Source organism: Tetrapisispora phaffii, chromosome 1, assembly GCF_000236905.1.
Source record: "Tetrapisispora phaffii CBS 4417 chromosome 1, complete genome".
Taxonomy (NCBI): domain Eukaryota; kingdom Fungi; phylum Ascomycota; class Saccharomycetes; order Saccharomycetales; family Saccharomycetaceae; genus Tetrapisispora; species Tetrapisispora phaffii.
Window position 1 is genome coordinate 683,836 of NC_016520.1, and position 20,701 is coordinate 704,536.

At 32.1% G+C, this 20,701-nt stretch overlaps 8 protein-coding genes across 8 annotated transcripts, besides 1 other annotated feature; 6 read left to right on the forward strand and 2 right to left on the reverse strand.

The window, feature by feature from the left end:
- Window positions 1-488: 488 nt before the first annotated feature.
- Window positions 489-2,927, forward strand: TPHA0A03110 (sugar porter family MFS transporter; the record flags this gene model as incomplete). Its single annotated transcript, XM_003683775.1, has 1 exon — window positions 489-2,927. One exon carries the CDS (start codon window positions 489-491, stop codon window positions 2,925-2,927), a length of 2,439 nt encoding a protein of 812 aa, XP_003683823.1.
- A 1,334-nt stretch (window positions 2,928-4,261) lies between these two features.
- Window positions 4,262-4,807, forward strand: TPHA0A03130 (ADP-ribosylation factor family protein; the record flags this gene model as incomplete). The annotated part of the gene is made up of 1 exon (XM_003683776.1): window positions 4,262-4,807. The coding sequence occupies one exon, from the start codon at window positions 4,262-4,264 to the stop codon at window positions 4,805-4,807; it is 546 nt and encodes a 181-aa protein (XP_003683824.1).
- Window positions 4,808-5,858: 1,051 nt separating this feature from the next.
- Window positions 5,859-6,771, forward strand: TPHA0A03140 (60S ribosomal protein uL29; the record flags this gene model as incomplete). The annotated part of the gene is made up of 2 exons (XM_003683777.1): window positions 5,859-5,861; window positions 6,412-6,771. 2 exons carry the CDS (start codon window positions 5,859-5,861, stop codon window positions 6,769-6,771), a joined length of 363 nt encoding a protein of 120 aa, XP_003683825.1.
- Window positions 6,772-7,099: 328 nt separating this feature from the next.
- Window positions 7,100-9,985, reverse strand: UFD2 (ubiquitin-ubiquitin ligase UFD2; the record flags this gene model as incomplete). Its single annotated transcript, XM_003683778.1, has 1 exon — window positions 7,100-9,985. The coding sequence occupies one exon, from the start codon at window positions 9,983-9,985 to the stop codon at window positions 7,100-7,102; it is 2,886 nt and encodes a 961-aa protein (XP_003683826.1).
- A 795-nt stretch (window positions 9,986-10,780) lies between these two features.
- RBS1 (Rbs1p) lies at window positions 10,781-12,289 on the forward strand (the record flags this gene model as incomplete). Its single annotated transcript, XM_003683779.1, has 1 exon — window positions 10,781-12,289. One exon carries the CDS (start codon window positions 10,781-10,783, stop codon window positions 12,287-12,289), a length of 1,509 nt encoding a protein of 502 aa, XP_003683827.1.
- Window positions 12,290-12,549: 260 nt separating this feature from the next.
- Window positions 12,550-13,578, reverse strand: TPHA0A03180 (serine/threonine-protein phosphatase; the record flags this gene model as incomplete). Its single annotated transcript, XM_003683780.1, has 1 exon — window positions 12,550-13,578. The coding sequence occupies one exon, from the start codon at window positions 13,576-13,578 to the stop codon at window positions 12,550-12,552; it is 1,029 nt and encodes a 342-aa protein (XP_003683828.1).
- A 1,040-nt stretch (window positions 13,579-14,618) lies between these two features.
- On the forward strand, window positions 14,619-15,497 carry TPHA0A03190 (uncharacterized protein; the record flags this gene model as incomplete). Its single annotated transcript, XM_003683781.1, has 1 exon — window positions 14,619-15,497. One exon carries the CDS (start codon window positions 14,619-14,621, stop codon window positions 15,495-15,497), a length of 879 nt encoding a protein of 292 aa, XP_003683829.1.
- Window positions 15,498-16,353: 856 nt separating this feature from the next.
- Window positions 16,354-19,758, forward strand: VMA1 (H(+)-transporting V1 sector ATPase subunit A; the record flags this gene model as incomplete). The annotated part of the gene is made up of 1 exon (XM_003683782.1): window positions 16,354-19,758. The coding sequence occupies one exon, from the start codon at window positions 16,354-16,356 to the stop codon at window positions 19,756-19,758; it is 3,405 nt and encodes a 1,134-aa protein (XP_003683830.1).
- An 813-nt stretch (window positions 19,759-20,571) lies between these two features.
- Window positions 20,572-20,649: a sequence feature (Short protein (TPHA_0A03205, CCE61397.1) was converted to a misc_feature.).
- Between the last annotated feature and the right edge of the window lie 52 nt (window positions 20,650-20,701).

Sequence of the window (20,701 nt, forward strand, 5' to 3'; positions counted from 1 at the left end):
AGTATATTATCATTTACTTTATATATTATCATTACTTATAATGTATACTGTTTGTTAGTCTCGGAGATGATTCATTCATTCATTCTTAGAATGTCACTTTTAATATGGGGAAGTTGTTTTTTGATTTACTGCATTTATAGAGAAAGCCGAGAAATAAAAAAAAGTAAGATGTGTAATAATGGAGCATTTTATTTGAATACATTATATGATGATTAAGTAAATTGAGCTTTTTTATTAGACTGAATAATGAAATATATGACTAAAATATAGATCTAACTTGATTATATTATATTCTGTAAGGTTAGACGAGTAGGCTATTATTAATAAAGAAAAGCACTAGTGGAAAGAAAAAAGTAAAATATATTCCATCTTTCAATTAGAGTTGATATCCAGAATTTTGGATATTAGAGTTATATTTATCACATTTGGTACATATTTACAAACGAAGTTATATTAAGCGATAGAGTAACAATATAAATAAATGGTACATGAGCGACAATACAGACATTGAAGAGCTGGAAGGTGATAATATATCACATAAAATAAAGAACGCAGTCAGCTTGATACGAAAGGCTGCTATTCATCGACAGTATGGTTTGAGAAAAAGATATACGCATAAAATAAACGAAATACGAAATGAAGAAAAAAATAGTGAAATAGCAACTGAATTGGCTACGTATAAAGATAAGGATAATGTAATCAATTCAGTTGAGCTACAAAGCAATTTAAATTATGATGAAGGAATAGCTTCATTTACTAGTAGGGATACTATTAATGAAGGTTTATTCTTAAAAGCAAATAAAAAACTGAGAACTGAACCTTATGTTGAGTGTGCAGAAAATGCAGAAAATCAAATAAATTTTGAGAATCATAATTTGGAAAATATAGATTCTGATGCAGATGAAAGATCATTAAATAGTTCTTTTTTATTTTTTACAGAACCTGCACAAGAGCAATCAAATCAAGTCTCTATACTGATGGGTATATTTGTGGCTGTTGGTGGGTTTTTGTATGGATATGATACGGGGTTGATTAATAGTATTGTTGATATGAATTATGTCAAGGAAAACTTTACAAATGATGGGTTCTTCACTGCAAAACAATTATCTATTATAGTTTCATTCTTATCTCTGGGTACTTTTGGAGGTGCTTTATTTGCACCATTCTTAGCTGATGTAGTAGGGAGGAAACCTCCTGTTATCATGAGCGCTGCATTTATATTCTTGGTTGGAAACACATTGCAGGTTGCAGCCACAGGCATTACACTATTAACTGTTGGAAGAGTCATCTCAGGGGTAGCTGTTGGGATTATATCTGTTGTAGTCCCATTATATCAAGGTGAAGCGTCAAAAAAATCCTTAAGAGGTGCAATTATTTCTACGTACCAATGGGCAATCACTTGGGGTCTATTAGTTTCAAGTGCTGTTTCACAGGGTACATATAGAAGAAACAATGCTTCATCATATAGAATTCCAATTGCTTTGCAGTATATTTGGTCATGTACATTAGCTCTAGGTATGATATTTTTACCTGAGAGTCCGAGATTTTTTGTTCTTCAGGATAAATTAGATAAAGCTGCTAGTTCACTGTCATTTTTAAGAGGCGTTCCAGTTCAAGATTCTGGTCTTCTTGAAGAGTTAGTTGAAATAAAAGCTACATATGATTATGAGCTTTCTTTTGGGACAGCCACATTCTGGGATTGTTTTAAATCTAATAAAAGTAGACCTAAGCAAACCCTTCGAATGTTCACAGGGATTGCTATCAATGCATTCCAACAATTTTCTGGAATCAATTTTATATTCTATTATGGTGTAAATTTTTTCTCAAGAAGTGGTATCCCAAACAGTTATAGAATATCATTTATAACATATGCTGTTAACGTCGCATTCAATGTTCCTGGTATGTTCTTAGTTGATTATTCAGGTAGACGTACTTTGTTAATATATGGGGGCATTGTAATGGCGGTAAGTAATTTTGTTATCGCTGGTGTTGGTACTGCTGTTGATACAATTGTTGCCGATAAAGTGATGGTTGCATTTATTTGTCTATTTATTGCGTCCTTCGCATGTACATGGGGGAGTACTGTTTGGGTTATCTCTGCTGAACTCTATCCATTAGGTGTTAGATCAAAGTGTATGTCTATATGTGCAGCATCAAACTGGCTGGTAAACTTCATTTGTGCTTTCATTACGCCGTACATTGTTGATATAGACGGACATACTTCTTTTGTTGGACCCAAGATTTTTTTCTTATGGGGTGGATTAAACACAATTGGTCTTCTAATTGCATATTTCACGGTATATGAAACCAAGGGATTAACTTTAGAAGAGATCAATGAATTATTTGAAGTTTGTCCTAGCCCTAGAATGTCCAAAGAATATAATGCAAACATGCGCAATAAAAGAATTAAAGCAGAAGAAGAAAGAAGAAGAAATTATGAAATACAAATGAATAGAAGCTCTGGTTTTATTAGCAATCAAGTAGGGAACATCGAGGAACCGAACGGACTCGACGGCGTGAATTTCAACAATCCAATCAGTGAATACACAAGCACATACACTGATGACATGACGAAAATGGGCAGCAGTACAGTTTCTAAAACAAGATTCCAAACCCATTTAGCGACAACTTCCACGTCTACTAATACGGAATACGATCACACTAAGAGCAGTTACTTTGACTTAGGTAATGGATTAGGATTAAATACACACAACCACGGACCACCGTCATTGCCTTCAGACTCTGAAAACAGCGATGACGATGATGACATTGAAAACAGATACGAAATAGATAACAATGGATACAACACTAGTACTAACACCACCTTTTACACCTCCGAGGATGAAGGGAGTGAACATGCAAGAGTTGACAATTTTATTGTTCAGCTTGTAAACAACACAGGGACGCCAACATCGCCCCATCCATAGAATAAAAAAACAAGCAAAAAACGTTCTTGTAAGTTCAAACACACCATATTGCATTAAACATAAATTTTATATAATACTTAATCGTGCATATATACAATTGAAAACAAACATAGCATTCAAACATCCACAGTATAAGTAGGTCATTATATATATATGTGTGTCTGTGTAAGTGTGTGACATTAGACTGATGATAGTTGCAATTGACACATGTGTTACCCGACTCTCGATCTCTCTGCACCTGTAAAGGCTGCGTTGTCGATTACTGTAAGCGGAAAAAGGAAGCAATCTATCGCGTGTACCCATGATCTGGTTTGCTGTTCGCAGTAGATCAGATTGGGAGTGGTACTGTGACAAAACAATTTCCTAAAAGGGACATGGGAACAAACATGTGTATTTCACCGTCTCTTCACTTCTACTGAAACGGTCCGTGGGCGAGCAAGAGACGCACAGCACGCATTGTACGGTGTGTTTCTGTGTTGCATGCAACACACAGCGTGGCCCGTAGCCATTCCTGGCAATTGATGCTACGCGTTTTTCTCCAGAAAAGGCGTCAGGCATGCGGAGATTGGAGCAGAATGTAAGATCCCCCCGCACAAGCATGCCTAACCCAGCCCGCTGTGTCAATTATATCTTTTCCCTTGCATGCACGTCCGCGCCGCATGTGTTTGTCTGTTTCCACTTCTCACTGCAGCTCCCCTCTCCTCCCCTCTCCTCCCCGCACAACAATCCGCAGAAGCTGCAATCCCCATTCGCATGGGTGTGCTCAGAGATATCGGCGCAGCAAACAACGGCAATCCCAGACACCTCACACGACCGCGCACGCACACACACGCGCATGTCGGTTTTGGATCTCTTTTCTTTTTTTCCACAACTTTTCAGAAAATTGACAACTTTCCATCTTTTTTTTCAATCGTTTTCACTCTTTTGTTGTTTCTTCGTCTCTTAAAATTTGATTTGAAAGTATTTTGACCGCCAGTATTATATTCTTTATGTATTTTTTTTCCATTTTTAATATTTTATATATATAGATATTCATAAAATAGTAGAAATATTTATATTTGTGTTAATGTTATGTGGATAATTTAACATATTATTAGCTAATTAGTATTGTTGTTGTTGTTGTTGTTAACTTCTTCTATCTATTTTCTATTTCATAGTTTTGATTCATTAACTTCATCCTGTATTTTGTAATATTTTAATACCTTTTTTTCTGTTATCGTTTTGAATAACTTACTATTTTATTGTTCCTCTTATAATTATATATTGTATTACGTTACACTATTGTTGTTGTAGCACTGAGATTAACAAACAAAAACAAAATTAATTGAGTCGAGATGGGTTTATTTGCATCCAAGTTGTTCAGTAACCTTTTCGGTAACAAGGAAATGAGGATCCTTATGGTCGGTTTAGATGGTGCTGGTAAGACCACCGTTCTGTACAAGTTGAAATTAGGTGAGGTTATCACTACTATTCCAACCATTGGTTTCAATGTTGAGACTGTTCAATACAAAAACATTTCATTCACTGTCTGGGATGTGGGTGGACAAGACAGAATCAGATCTCTATGGAGACATTACTACAGAAACACCGAAGGTGTTATCTTTGTTGTCGATTCCAACGATAGATCTCGTATCGGCGAAGCCAGAGAAGTGATGCAAAGAATGTTAAATGAAGACGAATTGAGAAACGCCGTTTGGTTGGTCTTTGCTAACAAGCAAGATTTACCAGAAGCTATGTCTGCTGCCGAAATCACCGAAAAGTTGGGTTTACACTCTATCAGAAACAGACCTTGGTTCATTCAATCCACTTGTGCTACCTCTGGTGAAGGTTTATACGAAGGTTTAGAATGGTTAAGCAACAACTTAAAGAACCAATCTTAGACTTGAAAAAAAGAGCGAGAAAACTATTTGGGTCTATAATTTTCTACTATTCATCCATTCATACAATATAAATATAAGTATAATATATAAATTACAAAATTCAATACAAAACAACTACTGATTTGATAACATGCCCAGTTCTGAATCAAGAAAAGAATGCCCGATAGATATAGTTCGGTTATTACATAGCAATACATATTTACAGATCGATGTCAACAATTAGGGCAACAGAAAATATGTCATTAATCTTCATTCCTAGTCACTAATTATCGCTTACTATCGATTTGACGATCACATCCTCTTAAGATAAATGTACACATGCTTGCACTGATACAATGGTAGACAAAGCAAATAATAAACTGTTCATGTAAACTATAATAAACAAAATATATTTGATATATGCGTGCCACCTACAACCCAACCTTGTGCATACTGAGAAGATCATGGATTCTAAGTGACTGTTCTGAAACACCCATGCATTTTGATAATGTTCGGATGTTGCAAAAATAGTTGTTCTAACTTTTTTGGTTTCAAGATTTTTTTGCCGGAAAACGCAAGAAAAGTAAAACACAACAATATTTGAAAATATATATAAATATACTTCCCGCTACGTTCTTTTAACCATCAGAACGCTTGATCAGTTTAACCTAAAAGTTATTATTCTATTGATAACTCTTGTATTTTTTTGACGCACAAACTCACAATTCAACACCATAGTAATCATTATTCAATAATTGAAATTTTGTTTGAAACTTTTTTTGTCATAAGGTCATAGTAATATCATCACTGAGTTGAATAATTAATGTATGTAAGATGTGATGTTTATACTGAACTTTCACTTGTTAATTTAATTGTCATCTCGCAAGCTCTAATAAATTTTCCAAAATAATTTATTCTTTATTGTCTTCTTACTCTTAACTACTTAGAGTTTCCAATATTGTCTGTGTATACGTTATCATTAATTGGTATATATATAAGAAGGTTGTATTGGTTAATATTAGTTACTGTCAATACATAGATAAAAGAACCACAGCAAAGACAGATATTCAAAATGGTATGTACATCTAAGAATTAATGATTAATGCTAAATATGGTATTGAATTAGAGAAGATTCTAAAAGTGAATAGCTTATTTTTTTCTTTTGAGACAAATACATGAGGAGGACTCGAGTTACTGTATCATTGAGAGTTGTAAAACAGTAACTGTAAATATTACAATGATTAAAAGTCGATCATATCATTTAAAAAGTAGTGTCGAGTGGATGATATATACAAGAAGATTATTACCGTTCGACGAAATAGAGGGAATAAATGTTATAAAGATTAGGAATAATAAAGTTTCATTTGATGTATCTGAATGCGATCAAGATGTAGCAACTGTTATGAAATATTCGGTCAAACGTGTTTTTTGAATTGAAGGAGTAGTGAGATTAGATTTGTGTATCTAACATCTGCTATATTTAGAATGAGAGAGAGAGAGGAAGCAATACTTCACATACCGTAATTTAACAGTTTTATTCAACTCACTTTTACTAACATGAAATAAATCACCTATAAAATCAAAATCATACGATTTTATATTTGACTTATAAACTATTTTTACAGGCCGGTGTTAAAGCTTACGAATTAAGAACTAAGTCCAAGGAACAATTAACCTCTCAATTGGTTGACTTGAAGAAGGAATTAGCCGAATTAAAGGTTCAAAAGTTATCTAAACCATCTTTACCAAAGATTAAGACTGTCAGAAAGGACATTGCCCGTGTCTTGACCATCATTAACCAACAACAAAGAGAAGCTGTCAGACAATTATACAACGGTAAGAAATACCAACCAAAGGATTTAAGAGCTAAGAAGACTAGAGCTTTAAGAAGAGCTTTAACCAAATTCGAAGCTACCAGAATCACTGAAAAGCAAAGAAAAAAGCAAATTGCTTTCCCACAAAGAAAGTACGCTATTAAGGCTTAAAAACATTTAATATACTTAAATATATAAATATATTTTATTCATTTTGTATAATTCAGTCAGCTAATGTTTTATAGCTAAAATAAATATTTCGAACATCTTAATTCTAAAAATCTATGTGCTTTTTATATAATCACTCCTACATTGTTATCTTAAGTTGAAAATATATTGATACTTATTGGGAGATAAGATTCGATGGTCATGTATACTCGTAAATTAATTATTAAACGATAAACTTAGATATATATATATTCAGTTTATGAAAGTTTACAACATAGATAAGCTATATATAAGCAAGTAGTTAAACTATTGCTCATAATTAAATTTTATCTCATTTTCCCTCCTTTTTATCTTTCTTGAATTGAATGATTTTTTGCCTTAGCTCTTCGTTAGGAATAACATCTTCTAACTTCAAAGGGGTTCTATTAAATGGGTCAGTAGAATCACTTAATAGATGTACCTTGATTGTGCTTCTATCAATGTTTACTTTTGAGGTTGGTAATATCACAGGATCCTTCATAATTGTATACATCAAAGGATCCAAAAATTCATCTGGAATCTCACCGTACTCTTGATCTTCTTCTTCATCGGCTAGTCTTCTTTCTTCAGCATTGTTGGCAAAGGTTATCAACTTCATACAAAATTCTTCGTCCGCTAATCCAGTTTTTCTGCCTAAAATATGAACAGCTCTAGTAAATAGATCTCTTTGGAAAGATCTGCCATCTTTTGCAACTGCATCAATAAAGCTATCTTCGTCTGATAAGTGAACAAAAACTGTACTCAATGTTTTCAAAAGATTTTTTGGATCAAATGAATACTTTTGAGGATCTTTAACTTTTAATTCACCACATTTTGGGCCAACTAATGATGCTAAATTGTAATCTAACATACTAACCAATCTACCAACAATTTCAGGACTTACAAATGCATTTGGAATATCCTTCGAGTATATTTCAAATAATGACATTGATTTTGCTGCCAATCCACAGGATGACTTAGCTTGCCTTTCAGCTGCTGCCAACTTCTTTTCTAATTCGGTATCTTCTTCTTCTCTTGAGCGTGGTAATCCTTTACTTCTATTATCGATCTCATTTTGAATACTATGCACCTCAGTTAAATTAGTTAAACCTTCATCTAATAGGAATGTCAAATCATTTAACATTCTAGCAACAAATCTGACAAAAAAATCTGAATTATTCTTAGACAAGAATATTAGCTGTTCCTTAAATGTTGGAAGTTTAGTATAAATTTCCTCCAGTATAATAGATATACTATATCTACTATTGAATTTATCGTAAAATTGAGAAGAAGAACCAGTTTTTTCGACAATAACATAGAAGTCCAATAGGGCATATAATAAATTTTTCGATATTAATTCATTATGTTCAAAAATATCCATCATAAAACCTGGGGAGTTATCAGTTGCAGGCATTGATCCAGCACTCAGTAATTGAACTAATTTACCTTTTAAATGAGGATTGGATACAATCTCAGGGCAACGTAAAATCATTGTTGCAAATTCTAAAAATGAATGTATACGTGAATTTCTGAATAACGGTGACGAGTTATATTGTGCAATGTACAAGGAATAATTAATTGGCCCTTCAATGACAAATTCAGGATAATATTTGAATGGTACTGGTGCACGTTCTCTGAGGTACTCTGCATTGTCTACATTCTCGATACCTACTTGATCTGGAATTAATGGTAAGTTAATCATTTCAAATGGAAATAGATGTTTTGGATCAATAACTCTAATAAAGAAAGTAGAAGCACCACAGATGAAATCAAATACTTCAGTTTGCAATTCTTTATGAGAAAAAAAACCTTTCAAAGACAATTTCAAGCTTTGAATTATGTTTAAGTTTTTTTCCATTTCCTTTAATTGAACATTGGCGAAATTTGCAAACATTGGTTGAGTTTCAATTAATTTCTTAATTCTTTCTATCTCTTGTTTCAGTCTTTTGATTTGTGGTGTTATTTTTTCATCATATAATAAAGCTCCTCCAATCCCATAATGCAGGTATGTTAATGTTAAAAAAAAGCAATCTGAAATAAAGTTTGGCTTGCAGTTGGCATTTTCTTCGCCATTATTTTTTCTAGATTGATCGTAGAATTCATCAGCCTCTTTATAATCACTATTGACTCTAGTTTCATCTGTTAAATCAATAAACAAATTCAAATTGTTAAAATAGTTAACGTCAATTTTATCAATTTTGTTATAAGTTGTGTCCAGGAACGGTTGAGAAAACCTTACTAGTATTATGGTAATGTTTGACATAAAGCCATTGGAAGCTAAAGTAGCCGAATTTGCATGATCACCTCTACGTAAATGATTTTTATTTACAACAGCTCCGAAGTAACTTAATAAGTCATTTCTAGACTCAACAGAACCTCTTATTATCTTATCAATAATATGAAATAATCTTTCTATTACAACTTTATGTTCAGCTTGTAAAGAAGAATGTAACATATTAACTTGCTGCTGACTTTTTTCCAATAATAAGTCGTCACCATAATTTCTTAATGCCACATCGATGCTTAATGGTGACAAAGATAGTATTGGGCCCAATAAAGTCTGGCTTTCAAATTGGTTAGCCTTTAATGCATAACAATTACTAACAAAGTTATCAATTTTTGTAAAAACAGCAGCAATTTGTTTAAATGATACAAATAATTCAAATATACTCAAAATGGCATCGTACATTTTATTGTCGTTCAAATTAAACTTGATAATGTCTTTTCTGACAAAAGCATGTAATTCAGTGAAAAAATAATTAATTAATTCAAATTCTGAGGATTCGATAATAGATCTCTTACATATCTGTGAAAGGAAATCAGAATAATTTGTATAATTTGCAATTAAATCTTTCAAATAGGATTTTAAATTACCATTCATGGTAAAGCCCTCGATCTGTAAAATAACAAGACCATATCCGATGACTAGACGATCGATCTCCTGCAACGCCACTTCATTTGAAGGATTGTTCCTATTTATCCTCTTAAATTGTTGGCATCGTTGAAAACAGTTATTTAAATATTGCAAGGGATTGTTTATGTATTCATTCTCGGTTAATTGATATAATAAGATGGCATCTATCTCTTCCACTGAAAATGTCCCATTTTCACTAGCATCGTTATCTAACTTTATCACTGAATAGTTGCTGTTTTCAATTGGTAATTTCGAAACCAATAGGATGTCTTCAATGATGGACATAGTTATTGTATTATTAAATAAAACCTTAGGTTCAAAAATAAAAATAAATCAATTAATAAGCTATAACTTAATTTAAGAGATTATTGTTTATTGTCTATTGTCATTTAATACACAAGTAAATCCCAAACTTAGATAATTTTGTCACTTTTTAATAATAACTGATGCCAAGGTAAGACAAATGTTATCAAGTTTTATCTATTTATCAATAACTTTATCATTATTAGAATTTTGAAAATACTAAAATATTAAAATATTAAAATTAATAACTACGTTATAGCTAAGTGAAATTAAAACCTTCGGATATACAAAAAATTAAGGATATCTCGTGTTTTATGACTGTTAATAGTGATTACAGTTTCAGTTGGTATATAAAAGTAAAATATATAAACATGTAAATACTCTAACAGATCTCATTACCCTATATTTTGTAAAATATAATTTAACTTATAATCACATATCATCAATTGCACTGTGTCTCGATAAGGAAACTAACGGTCTGATCTGAGAGGGAAGACACATATACAATTAGTTTCTGGTTGGTTTACATAATAATTTGACCTTATAAGCATTATCACAAAGTAACTTTTACTACTACTTGCTAAAATCCAATAAAAATATATTCATAAAAGCATTTGTTTTATAAAGTTCCACGGTAATTGAATGCTAAACAAAAATTATTAATTGAAATAAACACTTTAATTATAATAAACCGATTCGAAACTAATTATATTGAGTATAATAGAGAAGGTTTGGTACTATATTTCACAATAAGTTAAATTAATTATAACAGAGAGAATGACAAATACTATAACTGTTAATCAGTCATCGACGAATAGTTCAATCAGTGACAAGGATGGTGACCAAAATATTTCAAAAGTTTCATTAAGCACTGTTCTATCAATTGCCTTATTTCAGAAACCATATGATAGGCACTTTATTTTATATATGGAGAATTCAATATTAAATTTCCTTAATTCAAGGGCCCAATCTATGGAATTAGAGCCAATGAACTCATATTACAGATTACTTTCATACCAGGTTGCAGATTACCACAATTTAAAACATAATTTATTAAGTAACAATAACTCGATAATTGTATATAAAAGTGATAAATTGGTATTGAACAATGTTAACCCATTATTGCAGCATCTAGAACCTTCGATGATTAAAATATTTGAGCTACCTGAGCAGAATAATAAGTATGTGACTGACGATACCATTATTCAGGAAATGAACGGAAGTAAAATTAAGGTAAATAACCTTAAAATTGTTGACGAAAAAAATACAGGTTCTAAGAAGTACAAGATTTTGAAAAAGGAGCATTCAGATTGTGATGCAAATATCGATAGCAACAGTAATGATGACAATGATCTATCAACTTCATTTGATAGTAATAATGAGAGAAAAAGAGTGATAGATGTTGAAAAAGAAAGATTGAAAAGAGAAGAATTCTATGAGGAACGTAAGAGGTCCATCTATGAGGATGACGATAATATGCACAATGATGAAGTTGAAGAAAATGAAGGAAAGAAAAAATCTTTCGAATCCCCAAAGTCTCCACCATATCATGAACCTTCTAAAAAAAATGAAAATAGCGACATTTTTCAGGACGACTTTCCTCATCCTAACGATTTTGAAACATCAAGGTATAATATAGATAGGCAGAAAGCTGAATATAAATATTCAAAAAAAAGACAATATCAACCTCATAAAAATGGTTATAAAAATCATAGCAAATATTCAGCAAATCAAAATAATTTTAATGGATATGGTGATTACATGAGCAACATTAATTTTGTTAATGAACATAATTTCAAAAAATTTCAATATAATCCGTACACAATGAATTCTAATATGCCTGAGATGCAATACAGCACGTACCCTTTTATTCCACAAGTTAATCAACAGGCAGTTAAACTGGATAATTCACTTTCTTCTCCATATATGATGGCTTATAATCAACCACCATATGGTTCAATGGCTCCTAATGTTGTGAATAATATACCAATTCAAGATCCTGCATTGATGAGTTATGATGCATATAATCAACCTTATTACTATAACTACAATGCATATTACAACCCAATGTTTCAGAATAATCAATCTGAAATTAAGGGACCTAACAAATATAAACACAGAAATTATAAAGAATCCAACGGTAAGCTAAATTATAAAGAAAAATGTATGCATAAGAACGGTAATGAAGGTAATTGTAAATCTGAACCTACAGTTCATCTTGATGTAGATGAGACTAAATCAATTGAAAAGAATTTAGAAGGTCTTTCAATAAAGGATGAAGAATAATCATTAAAGTCACTGATTTCTATATCTGATGACAGATCTTCAAAGTTCATAAAAACATACGGATATTTGAGAAATTTATGTTTTTTTATCAATGCATTTGTCTATGTAACTATATAGAAATGAACATTTACAGAATATATAGACTGACAATATAAAAGGGGTTTTTGGAATAGTTAGGTTGCTCTTTGTTGCTATTGGTAGTATTTTACTATATTGTTATTGTTGTAGAATATTAATTTGATCAAACGCTTAATCATTGATTATAAGAAGTAATCTGGTGTTCTTTTATTTATAATTTTTTCATTTGGCCTTTCATTTGGGTCAAATTGTAAAAATTGATTATTATGGTTTTCATCAATTTCCATTATTGCAGCCTGATTCCCACATCTATAGCAATAATTAGGTGCACTAAAAATGGTGACAAGACTTTGGTGGTGTGTCCATGAATACCCCTCCATAATTAACTGATGTGCCCTTGATATTAATTCTAGACCATTATTGTGTCTAAACTCTTCGCTAATTTCTTGACCAAAAGTGAAACCAGCACCTCTTGGGCTAATACCCCAGCCGCTTCTATCATCAGGATCGCTCCATAATAAGTCACACATTGGCCCTTCATGTGGTACCTCTTGTATTCTATTTAAAGTCCTAATCTGATCGAGAGTTTTGACCATTGGTGATAATCCGCCATGAAGACAAAATATATTATTATCAACTAAAGCTGTTATTGGAAGGAAATCAAATAAATTTGTAAACATTCTCCAAACACTGGCATTCCCATATTTTCTTAAGCATTCGTCATAAAAGCCATATACTTGAGTTATTTGTCTAGATTCATGATTGCCTCTCAATATGGTTATTCTTTTCGGATATCTGCATTTCATTGCAATTAAATATGAAGCTGTCTCTACACTATAGTATCCTCTGTCGACATAATCACCCATAAATAAATAATTATTATCTGGCAACGGTCCTCCAATTTGGAATAATTCCAATAAATCGTGGAATTGGCCATGAATATCTCCGCAAATGGTTACTGGCGCATCCACTGCTGCGACATTTTCTTCAAACTGTAAAATATATTTTGCCATTGAACATAATCGATCTACTTCATTCTCAGCTAACATTTCACATCTGCTTAATTTTTCAATCCAATTACCTAATTGATTTGTTGTCTCTAGTTTATCCTTCAGATTTGCATATACTGAACGTCCATTTACAGATGCAAGTGCAGCTGAAGGTAAATCAGTACCATTGTAGTTATTCATAATAGTATTGTCATTTATCATGTGAATAAATGTTGATATCCACGTTGGAAACGACACTCATAGTATTAGAAACTTGGAACTTCTATTTAAGGATCTATAATTATTGTTGTTGTTATTGAAATTGCAGCCTAACAAGAATTAGAAATCTCTTTGTTATATAAAACGTTTATAACTACGTATGTTATTAGATTTTGAGAAATCTAACAATTAATGATCCCTTTGATGGATCACGATAATCCTATCTATTATTTGTTTTAATAGATATTGAACAGAATAGAGATTAAAATCCTTTACTACCCAATTAATTTTGTTATGTTGATTGTATTGATGAAACAGACGTATGATTACTTTTCAGTGTCTATTAGTGTAAGTTAATATACATAAGATTTATTTTAACATAACTATATATATAGTAAATTATTTTCCAAGAATATTTTATATTATTAATTTACAACTACCCTTTAAAAATGTTTTTTGTTCCATTTTTTTTTGATGCTGTGCCTATACAAATTTCAAGAATGTCGCTGTACAAGCAATGTGACAGAATTAAGAAAGTTGACAACTGATTTGTAAAATGAAATGTTCTTATGAATTAGATAAAGACATGATGCTAGCCAGTTGTATGTTGTGTTTATTGAACGATATAGGTGAGAAGGCAGTTTGTTCTCCTACATGTTTGTCTTTCTTCGTATATACGCATATAAAGATAGATTTGTAGAACTTTTTTGTTGATTATATTCAATACATCAAACCATTTGTATATGGTGTTTGTCGTGGACATATTTTATATTAGCTTATGTTTAGCACGTTATATAAAATTTGTATTGTACAGGGAAAAGTTTAATTTTGTGTCTTAAATCTTTTTTTCTTAAAATGAAGATGAACAAGATATTTATGTGTCAATTGTTGTCATCCGATTCAAATTATTCTATTCTGAGGATTGATTATATATGTATATTATCTTAATATAAAACTATCGTTTACTGAGATTTTGAGCAGTTTGTTCTATTTGGGGAGTTGTGGTGAACATTTAAAGAAAAAGATCTTTGGTAACTTACATAATGACCAGTTGCGAGAATAATTCATATCCAATTATACAACATGTACAGGACAGTTTTCCAGAACAAAGCCTGCCAGCATCAAGACGATATTATAATGGAGATGCAGATATTCTATCGGTTAGGGATCTAATCAAGTATGATCAAGATCGAAGATTATCACTGCCTGGAACTCTTAAGAATAAAGATCAAAAGAGAAAAATAAAGGAAGACTTACTTCGGAATAATAATGTCAATAAATCAAGCATGAGCGAAGAGAAGTTTAAATTGAGCATGGAACAAAAAATGATGAAATGGAAACCTACTGTGTCTAATAATTGTAGTATTAACGGTTCTGTTATGTACATTGAAGGTACACATCCTTATCAATTTGACACTCCTTTGGTAGAGTTAGAAACCTTGAACAGGAAATCGTTGAGTGAGAGCTCTAAAAACAATACAAAGATGCAAAAGGACAAAAAGAAGAGAGGGTTTAGTATCAGTGGGGCAACGGATATCACTGACACTACATTTACCAATACGACAATACTTGCGAATTCGAATTCTGAAACAAGAACGAAAATGAACAATAACATATTTGAATCACATGAATATAGAACTAATCATATTAATGATTTAGAGACACCTTATGGATTGGTGTATAGTGAGAATAAGAAGGATAAAAAAATAGATAAAAGCATAGATATGACAGAATTGAAAAATATATATCAAAATACATATGGAATTAAATTACCTGAAGATTATTTAGAGTCATTAAATTACTACCATCGTAATCAAAACAATATGCACACAAATACAAAACAAAATAACGTCAAGAAGAAAAAAGAAGAAAACAATTGGTTCACTTCATGTTTTTCGAAAACGTTTCCTAATTGTTTGTGAAAAAAACAAAAAAGGTGCAACAAGAACCAATTACTATATAATCAATTTTTTTTGTTCTTATTGTATACATGATGCATATATCTATGTACTTTTAATAGCAAAGAATCTTTAACTAAATAGAATATTCAGGATGACACAGATCATTTTATTTACTGTCATTCCCACTTGATTTTAAAATTAATATTAATTGCATTGTAACGCGCGTATTATTTTTAGGAAACCTCATCAATTTAATGAACCTATATAAATAGATACTTTGACGGTAAGAATAAATATTTCAATGCATAATAGTCACTAATCAGAAAAAAAAATTGTTTCTAAATATATGTCGACAATGTATTAATCAAAAAGGCCAAATTGTTTTACAACTCGCTTTAGATAATGGTAAACCTGCCATCACAAATGACAGAAAGAAAAACGTTGGCAGGCCATGACACTTGTTCAATCGGTCAGTCAATCAACGGATCAGTCACATTGAGTTTTCTGAAAAAGAAGCTGTTCGTTCAAAATTATATTTATCACGTGAATCTGTTTTTTTCAGTTCGTCATTGATTATAGTTGCGGGTAACAACATTTGGTTTTCTTTGAAGTTAAATTTCAATAATTAATGCAACCAAAGTTTATACAACTATAAGAGGATTAAAGGAATTATTAATTTAATAAAGTATGATTAGAGCAAATATTTTAATATATGTTTATTTGTGTACAACTGTTTTAATATTGAATTGGTATCAATTGGATTGAATTGTTTAAAGCAGTTTATTAGTGGGTGTTTGTTTTCTCTTTTTTCTTGTAATTATAAGACTTTTTAACTACTGAAGATACAGTTGCCAAAAAAAGATTATAGAAGAAGAAAATGGCAGGAGCACTAGAAAATGCTCGTAAAGAGATTAAAAGAATATCATTAGATGACCATGAAGAGTCAGAATACGGTTATGTGTATTCTGTCTCTGGTCCTGTTATCATTGCTGAACAAATGATTGGTTGCGCTATGTATGAATTGGTTAAAGTTGGTCATGACAATTTAGTCGGTGAAGTTATTAGAATCGATGGTGATAAAGCTACTATTCAAGTTTATGAAGAAACTGCAGGTGTCACTGTTGGTGATCCAGTTTTAAGAACTGGTAAACCACTGTCTGTTGAATTAGGTCCAGGTTTGATGGAAACCATTTACGATGGTATTCAAAGACCATTAAAGGCTATTAAAGAACGTTCCCAATCTATATATATCCCAAGAGGTATTGATTCTCCAGCTCTAGATAGAACTATTAAATGGCAATTCACACCAAGCCAACACAAAGTTGGTGACCATATCACAGGGGGTGATATTTTTGGTTCTGTTTTCGAAAATTCTCTATTAGACAACCATAAAATTTTACTACCACCACGAGCAAGAGGTACCATTACTTGGATTGCTAGTGCTGGTGAATACACTGTCGATGAAAAAATTTTGGAAGTTGAATTCGATGGTAAGAAATACGACTACTCAATGATGCACACATGGCCTGTTAGGGTACCAAGACCAGTTGCTGAAAAGGTCTCAGCCGATTATCCATTATTAACTGGTCAAAGAGTTTTAGATGCTTTGTTCCCATGTGTTCAAGGTGGTACTACTTGTATTCCAGGTGCTTTCGGTTGTGGTAAGACTGTTATCTCCCAATCTTTATCAAAATATTCGAACTCTGACGCTATTATTTACGTTGGTTGTTTTGCTAAAGGTACCAAGGTTTTGATGGCAGATGGTTCTGATAAATCTATTGAAGATATTGCTATTGGTGAACAAGTCATGGGTAAAGATGGTGCTCCAAGAAGCGTCGTTGGTTTACCTCGTGGCCAGAAGACAATGTACCATGTCAAACACACTACACAACATAAGAAGTCTGACCAAGAAGTTGGTTTGATGGATTACGTATGTTCAGGTAACCATAAGTTAGTTCTTCGTACCCCACAATTAATCAGCACGGCTACTAACAGATTAAATGGTAAGTTGTACACTAGTGTCACTTACTTTGCTCTTGAAGATTCTATCTACGGTAAGATTGTTAAAAAGAAGACTAATACTTACGAACACAGTGCCCACGGTGGCAAGCAAGAAGCTGCGAGAAAAGCCTCAGAGTTTGTTTCAAGTCTTGATATGCAACCAATTGACTGGGATATTGAAGCCTCTGATTACAATCACCTTGGTTACTTCGTTAAGAAATCTACTTTCCAAATGATTAATCCAATTTTCAAGGAATCTGGTAATCTGGCTAGCAAGCTAGAAAAATTAGGCTTTGAAGGTTCATTAGCTCCAAAAATTGCTTGGATGCTTGGTTTCTGGGTTGGTGCCGGTAACATTAACCAATCTGAATTCTCTATTGATCCATCGGGCACTCAATTGGTTGATCGTATTTCTGAAGTTGGTAAGTACTTTAACTTGACCACAGCTACTTCCAAACACTACAGTCGTGTCTTTAGTAAGGCTCAAGAAGAAGTAGAAATCGCTAAATTAAATAACGGTAAGATTGAAGCAGATGGTTCAATTGTTTTCGATGATGATATCGAAGGCACTCCATCCGAAGAAGAATTGATTGAAATTGAGATGTCATCTGATGCTTCTAAGGCTTCTTCTAACGACGCTTCCTTCGCTCGTGTAAATGGTAATGGTTCTTTGGAATGCACCGATTTATCTGTCATTCTAAGAGACTCCGTTGCTAATCAAGCCAAGAGGGAAAATAACCCTTTCTGGAATTTTGTCGAATCTCTTTGCGTCAAATCTAAGAATATTCCATCACTTAACGAATCTTTTGAAAAACATATTCCATTTGAATTATCTTATGATAATATGGAAGTTCGTGAACAATTCATTGCAGGTTTAATTGACGCTACCGGTTCTGTTAAGAAAGACAAGGCTAGCAACTCCACCAAGGCTACTGTTGCTACTGCTTTCAAGGGTGTTGCAGAAGGTCTTGTTAGAATTGCTCGTTCTCTTGGTATTAAAGTTTATGTCACTGCCGAAAAGAATTGTATGGACAAAAATGATGTTAAGCACCAACTATACTACAGTATCTCTTTGAGTGGTGAAGCTCTTTCTAGTTCTCTAAGATTCTGTTCACTTGACAGAAACGTTGCTTCTCTAAGTCCTTTCTTCAACAGAGAAGCTGTTCCATTTTACTTTACTTTAGAAGAACAAGAAGAAGACCAATACTATGGTGTTACTTTACCAGATTCTACCGACAAGCAATATTTGTTATCATCTTTAGCTTTAGTTCATAACTGTGGTGAAAGAGGTAATGAAATGGCTGAAGTTTTGATGGAATTTCCAGAATTATATACTGAAATTAATGGCAGAAAGGAGCCAATTATGAAACGTACTACTTTAGTTGCCAATACTTCTAATATGCCGGTTGCTGCTAGAGAAGCTTCTATCTACACAGGTATTACTTTAGCTGAATATTTCAGAGATCAAGGTAAGGACGTTTCTATGATTGCTGATTCATCTTCGAGATGGGCTGAGGCTTTAAGAGAAATTTCTGGTCGTTTAGGTGAAATGCCTGCCGATCAAGGTTTCCCAGCTTATCTAGGTGCTAAATTAGCTTCTTTCTACGAAAGAGCTGGTAAGGCTGTTGCTTTAGGTTCCCCAGACCGTATTGGATCTGTGTCCATCGTTGCTGCTGTTTCCCCAGCTGGTGGTGATTTCTCCGATCCTGTCACAACTTCTACCTTAGGTATCACACAAGTTTTCTGGGGTTTAGATAAAAAATTAGCCCAAAGAAAGCATTTCCCATCTATCAATACATCGCTATCATATTCCAAATATACAACTGCTTTGAATGGGTTTTATGATAGAGAATACCCCGAATTCCCAGTATTAAGAAATCGTATTAAGGAAATATTATCAAATGCAGAAGAACTAGAGCAAGTTGTCCAATTAGTTGGTAAATCGGCTTTATCTGACAGTGACAAGATTACATTAGACGTGTCTACATTAATTAAGGAAGATTTCTTACAACAAAATGGTTATTCTACTTATGATGCATTCTGTCCAATTTGGAAGACTTACGATATGATGAGAGCTTTTGTTTCCTACAATGATGAATCTCAAAAAGCCGTATCAAATGGGGCTAACTGGTCTAGATTATCAGAAGCTACCAAGGATGTCAAACATGCTGTTTCATCATCAAAGTTTTTTGAACCAAGCAGAGGTCAAGCAGAAGTTCATGCAGAGTTTGAAAAACTATTAACTAAAATGCAAGAAAGATTCGCTGAATCCACTGATTAATTCAATTGTAAAATTGATAAAATTAGAGCTCATGTGTGGTGTTGAGTAAAAAAATAGTTGAACTATATATCATTAAATTTCATATTTTATTTTGTGTTTTTTTCTTTTCACGGATATTATATGTAATGATTACATTCACTCTCACTGATGACAAACACACATAAATAGATACATCATCACGTCTAAGTTATAAAAAATAAACAAATAAAAAACTATATAAACGGATAAATAACAAAAATAATTCAATAAATATCTTAATTCAACATAAGAAATAGGAAATCGAGAATGTAATAATTATATTATCAATTTTTATATTATAATTAAAGGTAGTATGTATATAAAATATATGAATCCATTGAATAAAGTTTGTTCATCGCAACTGGAATTCAATAAGCCCTTAAAATTCATTTCTCTTCTTAGCAATTCTACATAATTTTATATATCTGAATATGCAAAACTACTCAATGGTACATTAGCCTTTAAATCAATTCGAAACACAATTGAATAAATATATACATGATCAAAAATATATTTTGAAATTCATTAATTAAATTTTTGAATTAAATTATAAACAGTACGTATTTCTCGCTATCTATAACGTAAAAAATTTAAATAAAGGACAAAGGTATGATATTTTAAGAGCCAGTTAATTAATATTGCCACAGAAATAAGTTCCATTACAATAATATAATAATACCACCATAAATGGAACAAATTAACCAATAATAATTAAATAAGCAATTCTTATATTATAATTATGATGAAATTAATATAAATATTAACATATCAAATTAATCAAAGAATATTGCTCGCTTATTTGGATCTGGCTCTAACCTTCCGTCTCTTTCTCTTAAGTCTTCTAACTCTCTTCTTTCTCCACTTATTACGCATATCGAAAGCCGATTTGGTTTTATTTGGATGATTCTTTTATTATGAAATAAAC